Raw genomic sequence first — 16,223 nt, 5'->3', positions numbered from 1 at the left:
CGACCGTCCTCCGGGCCAAATTAGAAGATAAAAAGAAAAATCCGGTAGTAAACTTCTTTATTCTCCCGTTAGGTCTCAGGCCGACCCACCTCCCGCGGCGTTGCCGCTGCCGGTCCCAGCCAGTTAAGGGAGGAGGCGGTGGGGCGCCCGGCCCAAGATCGTCTCTTCTAAGCACCACGAGAGTCCTCTCCTCTTCCAGGTCCATTCCCCTCTTTCTGACCTTTATAGTGATCCTCCCGCCCCCCGCCAACGGAGGTTGTGCTGAGAACTTCAGTCAGTACAGTTGTTCAAGGTACGGCGGGGGGGGGGGGGGAGGCAACATGGGCAAGCCCAAACAGGGACTGGGGTTAGGAAACCAATGAGAGGTCACTAAGCCCTAATATTAAAAGAGGAGAATAGGGGGCTTTTGGGGAAAATGCCCTTGAGGTAGAGAGCCAGAAGGCAAATTCAGAACAGAGCACCCTGGACAAGCTGCACAGATGCTGCTCCCAGAGTTCGTTAGGTTGTGGTAGGAGGTAAGGCCAAGGCAGAGGGCTGCCACTGTGCAGTTATGAGTGATACTACAGAAGGCCCCGAAACTGTCACTCAGGCTCTGAGGGGCTGTCCAAGGCACTGCTGGAACTCCTCACAAAGGCCATGTCTGGTCGAAACTTCATGCTGGTGGGTGGCTGGCGTCGGAGCAGCGACTCCCCCTGGTCTTGAGGTAGGGGTTCATCATAGATGGTGGAGATGAGCCCTAAGCCAGTTCCCCGGGGCCTCTTCAGTTGCCCAAATGGCTGTAGCTTCTCACCATGGTACCTGCATTAAAAAGGGCTCACAGTGAGAGGACTGCTCTCAAACTCTTAATAGGTTGGGAAAGGACAGAGAAGCAGCTCTTCCATGTCTGGTTTGTCCCAAAGACAGAACCTTTAAATCTGGATCTTTGCTCTTCATTCTCTATTTATTCACTGACAGTGCCAAGCAACCTGGGGTCTCACATACTGCTTTCATTTTAAATAGTACCGTTCTGTGACTTATAAGCACTCCCTAATGGCAATCATAAAGTCCAAACTCCTCAGATCAGGGGGTATGACTCCCCCAGGAGATTACTGATCCTGTCAAGCCTTAAGACTTGGTCTAAAAAAAAAAAAAAGTTTTCCTTCTAATTCTGCTTTGAAGTTCATCCCTTGGGAGTCTCCAGCACCCATCCCAAAACCAGAGGGAAGGGGGAAACTAGGGTCCCAGGGAAGTCCCTTGGTCATACTCACCCCAATCCACGCTTGCATCTAGGGTGCTGGCCATCACTATCCAGGGCCTCAGGCACCCCTGAACACTGGCTGCCCAGACCCTGGCCCTCAGCCCAGCCCTGCCGCTCCATCACCTTCCGTCCAATGCCCTGTGCGGGGAAGAGAGAAGACTCGAGTATGGGGCTCCTTGTGGGGGTGGGGGGGAAGAAGAAATGGGGATAAAGATGGAAAAGAGAGGGGTCAATGGGCTAGGCACAGTGCTTACCTTGGTGTGGCGCTCAAAGGTGCCCACTTGGCATTTGATCACAGAACCGTCCTCCTGGCCATCACGGAGTCTCCGTTCCAGACGCATTTGGACAGAGTCTCGGGCATCCTTGTCTCCACCATCTGAGGAAGCAGAGCTCAGTTTGTAGAAGGGTCTCTCTCAGCAGAAGGGAAAAAAATCAGGTTTCTAGGACCTCCTCACAACATTTACATATTCATCTTTAGGGTGTTTTATTACTTAAAAATTTTTTTATTTAAGAGAGAGAGCATGAGCAGGGAGGAGGGGTAGAGGAAGAGGGACAAAAAGACTCCCCACTGAGCAGGAGCCCCCCCCTCCCCCGCAATCCCAGGACCCCAGCCAGGATCACGACCTGAGCTGAAGGCAGATGCTCAAATGACTGAGCCACCCAGGAGCCCCTGGTGTTTTATTACTTTATTATTATTTCTCTCATTAGACTGGGAGCTCACTAAGAGCAGGAACCCTGGCTTTCCCATCTTACAGATGAGGAAACTGGTACAGAAAAGTCATAAAACCAAAAGATGAGAAGTGGAATTAGAACCCAGGTCTTCCCCTCCCACCCCCACAACACCCCCCATCGGGTCATTTTTTACTTCAGAATCTAAACTCTTTTTTTTTTTTTGTACTTTTTTTTTTTTTTTAAAGATTTTATTTATTTATTCAACAGAGATAGAGACAGCCAGTGAGAGAGGGAACACAAGCAGGGGGAGTGGGAGAGGAAGAAGCAGGCTCATAGCGGAAGAGCCTGATGTGGGGCTCGATCCCATAACGCCGGGATCACGCCCTGAGCCGAAGGCAGACGCTTAACTGCTGTGCCACCCAGGCGCCCCCAGAATCTAAACTCTTAACCAGAGCCTGAGCTCCTGACCCTCCCATTCTACCAGGGCCTGCCCATCAGAACCAGAGCCCCCTGAGGCTGGCCACACACACACACACACACACACACACACACACAAAGGAAAAAGGCTCTGCCCATAACCAAGACTTAATGCACACAACTGGAAATGTTTGAAGAGAGGAACCCTCTCAGTGGGCTACCCAAGGGAACTGGTCCCATCTCAGCCTCAGCTAAGCAGGCCTAGTAAAGTGTCACTGCAAGGCCAAGGCACCAGTCCCCCCTCCCCGTACTGCAACCCCTGGCCCAGTACCTGCGTCGTAGTACACACTCATGTCCACGTCCCAGTCATCGGCTGTCTGTTCATCAAAGTCTGCAGATAAAAAGAATCAAACACAGTACGAGAAGGACTCACAGTTCTGTTGAGAGTTAAATCTAAACGTACACCTATGTTCTAGAACTTGGGGCTTTTCGTTGTATTTTTAAATCTTTCCTCTGGGGGGGGGTCATTTTTTCTCCACTCCGCTGACCCCCACCCCTAAAAAGGATGACTGGTCTCTCACACCATCAAGGTAAGCCTCTTCCCTAGCCCTTTATTTGGCTTCACTGCCACAGAACCCACCATGTGGAATGGAGAACCCTGCCCGAATGCACCAGGGATCACTCCTGCCCTGGCCTGGGTGCCAGCATTACCTCCTTCTTCCTCCTGCCAGAACTGGGCGTCCGTGTAGAACACCAGGCCGGAGCCGCCCTTCTCCCACTGGAGCTCGATCTCCTCCTCAAAGAGCCGCTCGGTGGTACGCTCCTGCCCGGTCACATCCTCATGCAGCGCTTCATGACGCTCCCACTCCTCACCCCGGTCGTCATCCTTAGAGAAGATGGGGAGAGGTGACCTGCCTGTCTAGCCTCCTGACCTCATGCCTGCCAGGAGGGCAGCTCAGGGCCCAGGAAGCCGGTGAGACAGGCCCTCAGCTCCATTATTCCAAATTTCTCTTAGAAACAGCCCATATTTGGCCCTTGAGGCCTTGCCCAACACATCTCTCCATCCCTCGTGTCTCAACATACCTGGCGCCTTCCCCGAAGCCCCACTCCTCTTAACCTCTAAGCTTTTGGCCATGTTGTTCCCCCTGCTGGAAATATCTGCCCTCCTCTCCCACCACTTTTCTTCCCCTGGTAAATCCTCGTCCTTCGAGTTCTACCGTCCTACACGAAGCCCCCGCACGGAGGCCCACAGCACTCTCGCTGGTCTCCAAACTCCTCAGTTTGGAGGTAACACTGTTTAGGCCTCTATACATTACATCATAAAGAAAGAGGGGATAACAACTAATAAACCTATTGTCTGCTATGTGTCAGCCCCTTCTCATAACTTAGCTCCTTTGATCACCCCCACAACGCTGTGAGGTGAGTATCATCATTCCCGTTCTACAAATGAGGAGACCTGAGTTCAGAGGAGTAAAGTGATTTGCCCACGACAGTACATCAAGAGAGTGGCCGAGCCAGCGTTCAAACCCAGGCTGCCAGACTATACGGCCTTGCCAGATGCTGCTTCTCTCTCTTCAGGGAGATTTAAGGCTCTTTCCAGGCAAGAAATGGATCTTGGAATGTCTCTGGATTCCTTCACTAGCCCGTGTGTACAACTGCTTGTCTAGACTTGCAGAATGATAGGATGACTCCTGGCTCGAAATCTTGGGGGTCCCTTCCTAGTTAAACTCCCAAGAGGCCTCAGGAATCACTGCTGCAGAACAGGTGCTGGGGAACAGTCCAGACAGTACTGTACTAAGGCTCTGGTACAGATGTTAGCAGCTCTGGGCTGGCAACTTGGAAGATGCAGATGCATTATTTTTTACCCAGAGTAGGCACACACAGACAAATTTCCCCAAAAATCACATCTTTCCTGATTTTATGGACAAACAACCGAATTTGGAGAAAGAGCTAGAAGAAATGTCTATTGCATTGATAAAATTAGAGTGGAGGCTATTGTCTTAGCCACAAACTCAAGGTCAGAGAAATAGAGGTGACTTCTCAGCCACATAATGAAAGTACACGCAGGTTAGACGAGCAGCAGAGGGGACCCAGTTCCCATCCCGGCTCTACCTCTGCTTCCTGACATGATTTTTATCTGTTGGACGGTACATTTTCATCTATGAAAAGGACCCTCCTCACATTCCTTCTAAGAGAATGCAAAGAAGACCCCTCTGAGAATCTTCTGATAAAAACTCTGGCCCCTCTCCTCAAAGAAGTGCATATTTGCACATGCAAATGCAGTTTTATATGCAATGTTAGGGAGTTCTAACTCTTCGGAACCGGCCTGAGAAGCCCACACGTTTAGAACTACTGTAATAGACAACTGAAGAGTGACAGTATTAATGCTTTAGCCTCTCTAAGCTGCCAGCTAAGGCAGGGTAGCTCACCGTACTCACATCATCTGAGTGTGACTCTTCCTCCTCCTTTTCCCCTGCCTCCTCCGGCTCTGCACGGGAACCGGCTGGTGTGTCTGCTGGGCAGGCTCCTTGGGGTATTTCTTCACCTTCAGCCGTATACACAAGCTCTTCCTGCTCCACAGTCTCTGAGTCCTCGTACTTGAACGGCACATTGCCATAGCGCCGGGAAGAACCTGTCTTGGGGAACTGGAGCTGCAGCTGGGTGATGATCCGAGGGGGTAGGCGGCAGGCCCGGATCAACTCCAAAAAGACCCGCAGAGGAGTCCCTACGTTCCCATTGGGCATCAGCACTGGTGGGTTCAGCTCTGGCAATTGCCTCAGGTCGGCCAGAGTGAAAGCTTCACTCTCAGCTTTCCGACTCTGCAGCTCCTTCCGGGTTTTGAAAGGAAAAGAGCCCAAACCTTGGAAAGCAGAGGAAAGAATGGCTCTTGAAACCTAGAAGCCTCCAGCAACACTTGAGCCAGAAATCGGTTCAAATCTTTTAGCCTAATGCTGTTTCTCCGTTTCAAACTTCTCCAGAGTAACTTCCTCCATTCCCTGACCAGAACCACCTAATAATTTCATGCCATTTCTCATCACCTCGGCTGAGCACATGAGTTTCTTTCAGATCTGGTTCCTGCTGACTTTTTGATTCTCAACTGCCACCAACGCCCACTCCCTGCACATCCTCATACCATGTGCTTCAACCACACCAAACAATTTAACATGCCCTGAAAGTTCCATGGGCTTTCACATCTGTCTGTGTCTGCAAATGCCATTTACTTTGAACACCGTTCCTTCCTACAAACTCCTGTTTCTCTTTCAGATCCAGATGAAAAGCCACATTTCCTGATCCCTCTGGGAAATCTGTGTCTCCCTCCCCTGTCATCTCACAACACTTGGTAATAAAGAGCATAGGCTCTGGGGCAATATGCCTGGGTTTGTACTGTGACCCTGCCACTTCTTAGCTCTGTAATCTTAGGCAGGTGACATAACTTCTGTATCCCTCAGTATCCTCACCTATAAAATGGGTAACAATAGCTCCTACCTTAAAGGACTGTTGCAAGGAGTCAGTAAGAAAATGAAAGGCTTAGAACAGTGCCTAGTAAGTACACAGGAAGTGCTCAGTAGATGTTAGCAATTAGAAGGGCATCTCTGTGACAATTACCTTTTTACAAATCTGTCTTCCTCTCTGAATCCTGAGCTCAGACTGTGTCTAACTTTTCTCTGAGCAGCTGCTAGAGTCACACAAAGTGTAGCATATAAGCTCGATTTGTTGAATGAATTAGAGGACTCTGCAGTGTTTCCTGTTCCCCCATTAAAGTGATTTCCCATGAAAATGGGAGCTGTCCAGAGAAAAGAGGTTGTCTTTTGATTTGCATCTTGCCAAGACAGGGCTGGATAAGAAGCAACGAAGAATGCAATACAGACAATAAGAGGATGAGAAACCTCATTTCCTTCTTTTCTTTCCGTGTCAGTGGAATATCAACCTCTCTGAGAAAAGGGTCTCAGAAGGAATCTAATAAATTGAAAAATGAAGGATCATCCCATTAGGCCTCTTTCCGTTCTTTCTCCTCTAAGTTAGACTAACATGCAGTTGAGCCTAAAGCTCTGTCCAGAATTGAACTAAACTCTTTATTAAAGAGTCTGATAAGCAGAGACTTGACTTATCCCCGTCATCTTTCAGGAAAGGTGTCTCTCTTCCAAGACCGGTAGGCTCAGTCTATTATCTTTCCCAACCGTACCTGATGCCTCAGTAGGTAGCCGTAGTCTGCGGATGAAACAACGACCGGGCAACCAAGTCCCCTGAGAATCCAGCCACCGGCGGCCCGAGTACATGCGAAGAAGCTGCTGAGCTTGAGCTGCCCCCCGTACCGAGATGACGCAGCAGCAGGTGCGGGTCTGGGCGGGAGCAGAGTCTGGAGTGGAGAGAGTGTGGGCATCGGTGACAGAAGTCTGGGCGAGGACCTGGCCCACAGGAGTTAGGGCAGAGTCGGGAGCAGCCTGGGAAGGAGCCCGCTCAGGCCGATGCCGGTAGTGGAAACACAGGAAGCCGTAGCCGCTCTGTTCCCGGAACTGGCTAAAGTAGCTCCGGAGCTGGGCCGAGCGCAAACCCGCGGGGATACCGCTCACTATTAAGTAGACTGTCGCCTCCTCCTCCACCTCGCTGGGCACCGCCATCTTGGATTGTCACATGATCGGCGAGAACCAACTCTCGCGAGAATATAGCAAACGGCGCCGAGATCTCTGCTCTGCACTGTGGAGTAACCGGCGTTTTGCTGACCGGGTTGTGGTTGAGTAGCTGAGAAGGTCCGGGGTGAGTTGCTCGCGTCTCTCTCACTCAGAGAGAAGCAGACGACGACGAGAACACTCACCTGTGAAATGGGTTTACAGATGTCTTTCATAGGACTTTAGTGATGATAAAATTAGAAGCCTGCGGGCGGGGCAGTTTTAAAGATTTTTGGTTGTTGGGGATTTCCCACGCCTAATCTCAGCTTTCTCCGTTCAGAGCCTTTTCAGTTGTGCATCCACTTACTCTTCCAAAGCATATTCATGCCCTCCCACAAATGTCTAAGGAAAAAGATAATCCAGTTGAAAAGTGGACTGAAGACACTTCACGGAAAAGAAACATCGAATTAACAATGAAAGAGCCTCAATCTCATTGATAATCAAGGAAATGCGGTGAGAACCACTTAACATCTATGAGACTGGCGAACATTTTTAAATCCTCAAGTGTCAGTGCCAGTGTAGAACAACTGGATCTCCCACTCACTGTTGTGGAGTGTGAACTAGTACAACCACTCTGGAAAACAATTTCGTATTATCCAGAAGAAGCAAAGCTACCCATATCCTTTGACCCAGCAATTCCACGGCTATATATACTTAAAAGAAATTCTTCCATATGTCCCTGTAATGACAGTGTTAAACTTCACCCAGCCCTGTGATCCTGGAAAAGAGTGAAGGTTAAGAAACCCCATCCCACCCTCTTGTGTTCTGGAACACAGCTTACTGCAAAGAAACATGCTTCCTTATATGACTTAGATAAAACTCATGGGTGCCCCCTTGTTTACCTATGTCAAGGCTAGTAACAGGCTCCAAATTCCAGTCTTTGCCTTGTAAGCGCTTAGATGAACTGCTTGTCCTCACTGATCAATCAGAGCAAAATGCTTGTTAACCAAACTTTGGTTAAGCTTCTCTCCTTCCCCCAGGTCCCTGAACTTTGCCTCCCCCCACCCACCCCCCAAGTTTGAGCCAGCACACAACCCCTCCTGAGAATAGGCTGGCTTCAGGGTAAAACATTTTCTGATCTACTGTCCCATCATGCCACTCCTGGTCATTCCACTCAGTTCTTTCTAGCCTTGTTTACTCTTCCCTGTGAATGATGGACTCCTTTTGCCTAACCCTTGAAGGTTCGGGTAGATCTCATGGTCCCATTGCAATAGCTTCTTTCTCCCTTGGAATAGTTCCTTTCCTCTCTTGCAGTAATCATTTAAAATGAAGTCTCCCTTTACTGAGGCCAGATTTGTTTTTTATTTGACAATATATATGAATATTCAAGGCTGCAGTGTTTGCAAGGGCAAAAAATTGGCATCGTGTACTATTAAGCAGGTATGTGATGTTGAGCGGAAATAAGTCAGAAAACAATTATTTATATAAAAAGTTCAAAAATACAAACAAAAATATTTCTTAGGGGTACATAAGTAAGTATGCATTGAAATCATAAAGAAAAGTAAGGAAATGTTTAACCCCAAATTCAGGGTTTGAGGGGAGGTGATAGACTGAGAAAGGGATTTCTAAGATGATGGGATGTGGTGAGGGTTCATTGTACTGTTCTTTACACTTAATATATTTTATGAATGCTATTTTGTCTTACTCAATTTTAATGAAACATCTTAAAAAGGAAAATAACTCATTTCAAAAAGCAATGAAGCAAGTGTTTTCTTGGTGTTGATCACTTATAGACACCTATTTGAGAAAGAAAAAAATAAAAACAGTTCTGATGAAAGTCTGGGTATTTGCAGATAGGATCGTTATACATACCTGGATTTTAAAATCTGCTGATGGAAGTGAAAATTGGTACAACCACTTTGGAAAATTTGGCAAGATCTACTTAAGTCGAGCATACCTTCTATGGCTTGGTAATTCCAGTTCTTTTTTTTTTTTTTTTAAGATTTTTTTTTAAAATTTACTTATTCAACAGAGATAGAGACAGCCAGCGAGAGAGGGAACACAAGCAGGGGGAGTGGGAGAGGAAGAAGCAGGCTCGTAGCGGAGGAGCCTGATGTGGGGCTCGAACCCATAACGCCGGGATCACGCCCTGAGCTGAAGGCAGACGCTTAACTGCTGTGCCACCCAGGCGCCCCTATAATTCCAGTTCTTGTTATATAACAACATATCTGCAAACATCTGTGCACCAAAAGATGTTCAGGAATAATCCTAGCAATGGGGCGCCTGGGTAGCGCAGTCGTTAAGCGTCTGCCTTCGGCTCAGGGCGTGATCCTGGCGTTCCGGGATCGAGTCCCACATTGGGCTCCTCCGCTGGGAGCCTGCTTCTTCCTCTCCCACTCCCCTGCTCTGTTCCCTCTCTCACTGTCTGTCACATAAATAAATAAAATCTTAAAAAAAAAAAACCCTAGCAATGTTATTTGATGAACCAAATGGTCATCAGCAGTGTCTTGGATAAATGAATTGTAGTGTAACGGGATACTTTACAACAATGAAAATGAATGGGTCAGAATGAATCTGACATAACGTTAAGTGAAAGACAAACACAAAAGAGTACATGCTGTATGATTCCATTTATATAAAGTTTAAGACAAATAGTCTCACTTATGTTGGAAATCAGGGATAGTGAAGCCATTTAAGGAGGAAAGAGTGAGGCGATGGGGAGGGTTTCTGGGGTATTGTTAAAGCTCTCTTGCTTGAGCTGGGTGGTGGTTACAGTGAGGTGTTCATTTTGTGATAACTCATCAAACTGTGCATGAATGATCTGTGTACTTTTCTGTACATTACACAGAAAAGGTTGAATTAAAACTCTATTTTGAAAAATCTGAGAATAGGAAAATAAGTGCTTTACAGCACACAAGATGTGTGCTCTGGAAAAGCTGTTAGCTGACCCAAGAAGTTATGCACTTAGGGTTCCACACAATTGCCATTTGTGGGCCTAAATTTCCAGAACCCTGCGTGATGCTTGATATCTGGTAGATAGACTCAGTAAACCGCCACTGATTGAATGACTATTCCTGGCACTAATGTGGGGATGTGCCATTGGGTGTGGTTGGGGACTGTCTTCAGGGAAAGTAGGGCCACTTCCCGGGAACACACAGGCCAGATTTCTCATCAAAAACTTAAACCCAAAAGTAACCAAGACTACATTTTCCCTCTCGTTCCACCTTGTAGTGTGGAGGGGAAGGGAAGGGGTCCAGATACTGTTGCGTATTCTCCAGCTGACCGTCCCCGGCCTTTACAGACACAAGACAGCATAGTGCTTAAGAGCCTAGGCCCTAAATTTAGACCACCTGAGTTCAAACACTGATTCTACTACTTATTGACTAGTCGTGTGACTTTGAGGGAGTCACTTAACCTCTCTGTGCCTCGGTTTCCTCATTTATAAAATGGAGGTAAGGATGGTAATTCCAGTACAGTTATTGTGAGAATTAAATAACGGAAGTAACGTAACGTGCTTAGAGCACAGCTCTCGATAAATGTTAGCTGGCTATTGTGTAGTAGCCCCCCGGAATGACCCACCAGGACTGAGTGATTCCCCTTGTTAACCCTGATTTCCCTGAGACCTTAGCCTTGTTGCCTCCAGTGGTTTCACTGGGATTGCCTTTCTCTGCTGCCTTGTTCTGGGACATGGCCCCTGCCCACCTTCCCAGGCCATCTTTTGCTGCCCTGGGCCCAAGTTGCCCCAGACCATTTGCAATAGGCTGAACACCCTTGCTCTCTCACTTCGGTGTTTTTGCACCTCTCATTCCCTCTATCTGCAATGCCCATCCCTTGGTTGCCTGGCAAACCCCTATTCATTCCCTTTAGCTCAGAGCAGTCACCACGGGGCTGAAGCATTCTTCCCACCTCCAGACAGATTTAATCACTCCCTCTTCTGAGCTCCTGCCGCTCTCTGAACATCCCTCTATCACAGTTCAGATCGCTCTGGGTTGCAGTTACTTCTGTGTCTCTCTCTGCCACAGACAGGATGTTCAGTGAAGGCAAGAGCTATATTTTATGAATTTCGTGCCCCTTAGCATCTAGCACAGGGTCTGGTACAAGTGGTCATCAAGAGAGATGTTGAATGATGGCTCGAATGGGTGGATGGATGGTGGGTGTTGGCTTTTTGCTGGCATCATAGGTTCTAGGATACCCAAAGGCAGGGTGTGTCGGCCAAGGCACAGCGCCTGACTGCTTATTAAGCAGTCAATGATTAGGCTAATGAAGGTTGAGATAATGGTGATAATAAAATGATACCCAAGGCTGAGCCCTCTCCTGATTCCTAGTGAGTCATCCCTCGCTGGGCCTGAGGACAGGGATCGTGGCTGAGAGGGTAGATGGTCAGTAAACAGTGGCTGAGCTGGCTCCAGACAGCCTGATCCTGGCCATGACTCATGCCAGCCTGTGCTGGGGAGCCTGGCCTCCACAGTCACACAGGCCTGAGTTCAAATCTCAGCACAGATAGTGATCAGTCCAGACATTGAGTAAGTTACATACCCTGTCTGAGCCTGTTTCCTCCTCGACCCTCTCTGGTTGATGAGGCACAGTTCCCACTTCTAAGCTGCTGATAATGGAGACACAGTCCCCCACCTTTGTCTCATGGAGAAAGCATTAGTTGCTCTTACTGTATTATAATTCTCTCTTTGGTTTTGCTAGACTGGTCTTGATCTTCCTTGCAGAAGGTTTGGATAGGGCACAGGGAATGACAGGAGATACAGATGAGAAACAGAAGTGGAGCTCCCCAACCATGTGGAGGGGACAGGGAAGAAGTTTGCAAAGGAGCAAGGTAGTGCTAATCAGGGAAGCTATTTGGATGATGGATAAGTTGACGGGAAAGGCTGGGTGGGTAGTGGAGAGGAGGACTTTCTAGTGGCTGTTCAAGGTTGGAGGAGGGAAGGGGTGAGGGGCAGGAGGATTCAGCCTGCAGGTCCAGAGAGGTGCAACAATAAACTAATGGGGGCACTTAGTGACGGAACATAAAAGATAGAATGACCTGAGATCCCCGAATCCTCTGGATTTGGCTCCTCTGGAGAGACAAGGCATCTGCTTTTGGAAGACTTCCCTCCTGCATCTGCATGGTGAGATGGGGGATGTGTGTCCACGTGCTGGGAAGGGCAGGCAGGGAGAGGTGCCTGGGGGCCTGAGCTCTGAGTCTGGGAGTTCTGCTGGAGGATTGCAAGGCCTGCTCTGTGCTCTAAAGGATGTTTCTATTTGGGAATTTGATTAGGTCCTGGCTTGGGGGAGCTGTTGAGTAGCTTGGGGGCCTGTGTGAGAGAAGGGTAGACGTTGGGGTCACCATGGGGAATGGGGGTGATGGGTTAGCTGAGGCCCCAAATGCCAAACAGAACAGTTAGCCTGGATTAGCAGTCTCCGGGTAGACCGACAGATGTGCAGACATAGGTCTGCACTTTGGGGCCACTTTTCCCTCTCTTGCGACATACAGAGAAAGGAGAACATGCCCCAGTGTGAGGGTGTCTCCGTATTGTGTGCCCCGCCCTTAGGGATGGACGTGTGAACATCTGGCTCTGGTGCATGTGTCTACTGTCATGTGTTTGGGTCTGCTCTGTGTCACCGAGTGAGTGTATCTTGACTGTGCGTTTCCATGCTGGGTGTGGGTAGATGGTGGGTCTGTTTTATGGGTCTGTGTAGGTGTGTCTGACTTGTATGTCTTAGCACGTAGGCGTGTGTGTGTGTGTGTGTGTGTGTGTGTGTGTGTGTGTGTAAGAGAGAAAGAGTTGTAGGTCTGAGTTGTGTCTCTGTTGTGGGGTGTGAGCTGTGTGTTTCTGTCACTCTGGGTGTCTGAATAGTGAGTGGGTGATTGGGTAAGGGACAGGGGTGCCCTTGCTGCTGGCACTGGGTGCCCATAATGGGTATATGGCTAGTTCAACTCTGGTCCTATCCTGGGGGCCTTCAGGAGAGGCCTGAATGAAAATTCTTTGACTGTTGTCCCTGAGTGAATGACCTCTCATTGAGCAATAATTAACTTGGCCCCATGAAGAGAATCCAAACTGGTGGAAAGGGGGGTGGGACTGGTAAGGGCAGGGCCTTATTGCTAAAGAAAGGGGGAGGCCTGCAAGGGGGTCCTATAGGCATGTGTACTGTTATCATTCCCTCCTGCCTGCAGGTCAGTCACCCTAACTTGGGTGGTATTCAAAATCTTTAACCAACAGTGAGGCACAGACATTGACCAATCAGAACAGACACAAGCCACGCACTGAATGGAGCAGTCCTAGAGGCTGCGGCTATGCCAGGCTCAGCCTCTCTGGTTGCTGGCCAAGGAGAATGGATTCCAAGAGAAGGGCTGGGACGGAAGGGCCATGGAAGGGAATTCAGGAGGGGCTCAGGGCTGTAGCTGTGAATCAACTTCCACGGAAGAATCTCGGACTTCAACGGCTGGGGTGGCAGCTAAATCTCAGCTGGCCTTGGCCTCCATGCAGCTGCGCCAGGCCAGCCCTAGGTGCCCTCGCTCCTCCCTTTGGGACGCAGTGGACTGTCCTCTTCTGTCACCTGCAGAAATGGGGAAGTGAATGATCCCAAACTGCAGAAATTCCAGTGACCTTGCCTGTTTCAGTTTGGGAATGGGCAGCTTCATATTCCTTACTGGCTGTGATCTGACTCTCGTTGAGGTGAGAAAGAGCCTGTAGGGGTCAGAAGCCAAGGGAGGGGTCAGTGGGGGACTTGGGGATAGGGAAGAGACACCCCCAACCCCAAAGATAAAGGCAAGGAAGTCAGGAGACCTGAACGGAGCCTATCCCCTGTATTCACACCTGTGCAAAATAAATCTCCTCCCCCAAAATGAAATAATCATCCCACCCTGAAAAACTAATATCCCAGTTCCCTGAGGCCTGGCTCCAGCACTCCTTATGGTTCCTTCCTCTCGAACTCCTTCTGATAGGGGTAGGGTGGGCCCTGGAGGTGGGACCGTCCTTTCCACGTGTACAAATTTACAGGGTCAGGCTCCAAGGGTGTCATGCCTTTTATTACAAAAACCAATAACTTAAATCAGTTCTGTACAAAGTCAGTAGGACTCTTGTCCCAATGAGCAATCTAAGCTTCCATCCCCATCTCAGGAGGGTTTGGGAGTCTTGGCCCAGAGGCTGTGAGGACCACTAAAGGATGGCCAGACAGCTGGAGCACCATGTCAAACCAAGAAAGGCCGGGGGGGGGGGCTGCGGTGAATGAGTAGCCCCGTAGCCCATCTTGTTGGGCCATGACCAGCTTGCTGCAGGGGAGCTGAGTCCTGCCTGTACAGACCTCCCCCTCTGGGAGCACTGGGTCACCCCTGGGAACCGCTGGGCCAAATCAGTGCTGCCAGCCTCTGCCCAACCTACACTTGATCTCTGCCTGGGCTGGAACAGGTTGGCTCAGCAAAAGCATGTCCTCAAGGAGGCCAGCGATGTCAATGTCTCCAATAATAGGGCGGAAGAAGAGGTCCCCAAGCAGGCTGGGCGGGATGGACTTGAGGGTGGAAGTTGTGAGGAGGACACGGGCCACGCGGCCTTGGCCTGCGGGGCGCCCGGGCTCCAGGACCTCATACAGCGCATGGCGAGCCTCTTGCTGCAGGTGTCCAATACGGGAGGAGGCGTGGAGGCCTGGCACGTCTGTGGGCAGAGAGGGTGAAGAGGGCAGGTGAGTACCCACTCCCAGGCACCGATACTGGCCCAAGACCTGAGGTCACTGGGACTCAAAGGCCTCATTACTACCTCCTCCGTTTGTTTATTTATCACTCTATTTATTCATCCATTTATGGGGCAGCCCAGAGTTATGGTTAAGAGCCAGGCTGCCTGGGTTTGAATCCCACGCTGTCACTTATTAGCTGCATGACCTCAGATAAGTTACTATCCATGCCTCAGTTTCCTCATCTGTAAAATAGGGATAGTAATACCTATCTCCTAGGCATGTTATGAAGTTTAAATCAGCAAATATATGCAAAACCCTTATAATTGGGCCTAACGTATGGTAAATGTAATATGAACGTTTTTTACTATCGCTAGAATTAATTACTATAATGTATATAGTCCATGAGGGCTTTTTGGTGAGGAATTCTCATCTCACATTTTCATTCTTTTCTTTGGGGTCTTTCTGAACCCACAGAGTTTTACCTGTGACTGAGGCACAGCGTCTGCCCACCTTCCCCCAGGGTCAGGGCAAGTTTCTTAGGCAGAGTGGCAAGGACCAGTCTCTGGAGTGAATAAACCTAAGTTCCCATCCCTGCTTTGCCCCTACCAGGCTGTGTGACCTTCAGCAAATCACTTAACATCTCTGAGCCTCTTTTGTGAGGTGACTTTCCGTAATAACGAGGACCCAAAGAGATAACGGGTGTCAAGCCCTTAGAAGGTGCCAGGAGTGTCTGGAAGCTCACCAGGATTGAAGATGATGGTCTCTTTCAGGTAGGCATATTCCTTGGGGCCCAGCTTCAGGCTCCAGAAGGACTCCAGGCAGCACTGAAGCCACTGTACTGCAGCCAGTGAGGGCTGGGGCCGATCGGGCAGCTGGCCGCTACCTGCACTGCTCCTGGGCTCCTCCAGCAAGATCTTCTTGAGTATGCTGGGAACCGGTGCCTCGGCCACCTCGAAAGTCACAGCATCTTGGGCCAACCCCAGCAGGAAGAGGGGGCCCCAGCAGCCCCGCAGCAGCTGCTGCTGATCCTGAGGGGGCAGCTGGCAGAAGGACGGCAGGTTCCTGAGGAAGCCTACTGTCCTGGCCAGAACATCCAAGGCTTCCCGGCAGGTGCGATGCGGGGCACACAGCCGGACAGGCCGGTGCTGTCTGCACAGGCAGCGACTCCGAACGGGGGGCACAGAGGGCCTGGCCCTGAGGCTAGGGCTCAGAAGTGCATACAGAATGGCTGGGCGGCCTGCAGCACCCTGACACGGGCAGGTCCCTGGCTGGCTGGAGCTCATGGTTGGGGATCTGCTTCTCCTTTCTCCCAGCCCTCCCGCCCTCTGCTCTGCCCCCTGGGTGCTGTTTATATACCCAGTGGGAGGGACAGTGGGTGGGGGTGGGGGGATGGCCTGACAACCTTGACTTCAGAAGTCATGTTCATTGAAAAAAAAAAGAAACACGCACTGACCTGCAGGATTGGTGGGGAAGTGGCGGGGGGTGGGGGGAGGGGGCTTTGGGAGTTCCACGTGGCCCCGATATCACCTCAGTCAATGAAGCAGCCTGTGCAGGGCACAGGGCTGCCTGCCTGCCGGCCCGGCTGCCCCTTATCGGATGACTCAAGTGGATAAACAGGGTCATTAACCCAG

At 49.9% G+C, this 16,223-nt stretch overlaps 2 protein-coding genes across 5 annotated transcripts; both read right to left on the bottom strand.

Moving 5' to 3' along the window:
* Positions 1-40: 40 nt before the first annotated feature.
* On the bottom strand, positions 41-6,981 carry GPATCH3 (G-patch domain containing 3). The gene is made up of 7 exons (XM_045782406.2): positions 6,510-6,981; positions 4,765-5,186; positions 3,038-3,212; positions 2,658-2,717; positions 1,492-1,613; positions 1,248-1,375; positions 41-798 (listed from the first exon to the last, which is right to left on the bottom strand). Exons 1-7 carry the CDS (start codon positions 6,943-6,945, stop codon positions 582-584), a joined length of 1,560 nt encoding a protein of 519 aa, XP_045638362.1. The 5' UTR covers positions 6,946-6,981; the 3' UTR covers positions 41-581.
* A 2,563-nt stretch (positions 6,982-9,544) lies between these two features.
* NR0B2 (nuclear receptor subfamily 0 group B member 2) lies at positions 9,545-15,910 on the bottom strand. 4 transcript variants are annotated; one of them, XM_087858651.1, is made up of 4 exons: positions 15,335-15,910; positions 14,304-14,573; positions 13,574-13,610; positions 13,396-13,479 (listed from the first exon to the last, which is right to left on the bottom strand). In XM_087858651.1, the coding sequence occupies exons 1-4, from the start codon at positions 15,873-15,875 to the stop codon at positions 13,476-13,478; spliced, it is 852 nt and encodes a 283-aa protein (XP_087714777.1). In that variant the 5' UTR covers positions 15,876-15,910; the 3' UTR covers positions 13,396-13,475. The 4 variants fall into 4 exon arrangements, with proteins under 4 accessions (XP_087714775.1, XP_087714777.1, XP_087714776.1 ...); XM_087858649.1 differs by lacking the exon at positions 13,574-13,610 and having other exon boundaries at positions 9,545-13,479; XM_087858650.1 differs by lacking the exon at positions 13,396-13,479 and having other exon boundaries at positions 13,488-13,610.
* Positions 15,911-16,223: the final 313 nt, after the last annotated feature.

Source organism: Ursus americanus, chromosome 33 (genome assembly GCF_024610735.1).
Source record: "Ursus americanus isolate L20-20 chromosome 33, mUrsAme1.1.p, whole genome shotgun sequence".
In the NCBI taxonomy this organism is placed as follows: domain Eukaryota; kingdom Metazoa; phylum Chordata; class Mammalia; order Carnivora; family Ursidae; genus Ursus; species Ursus americanus.
This window is presented reverse-complemented; position numbering and strand designations above follow the sequence as displayed.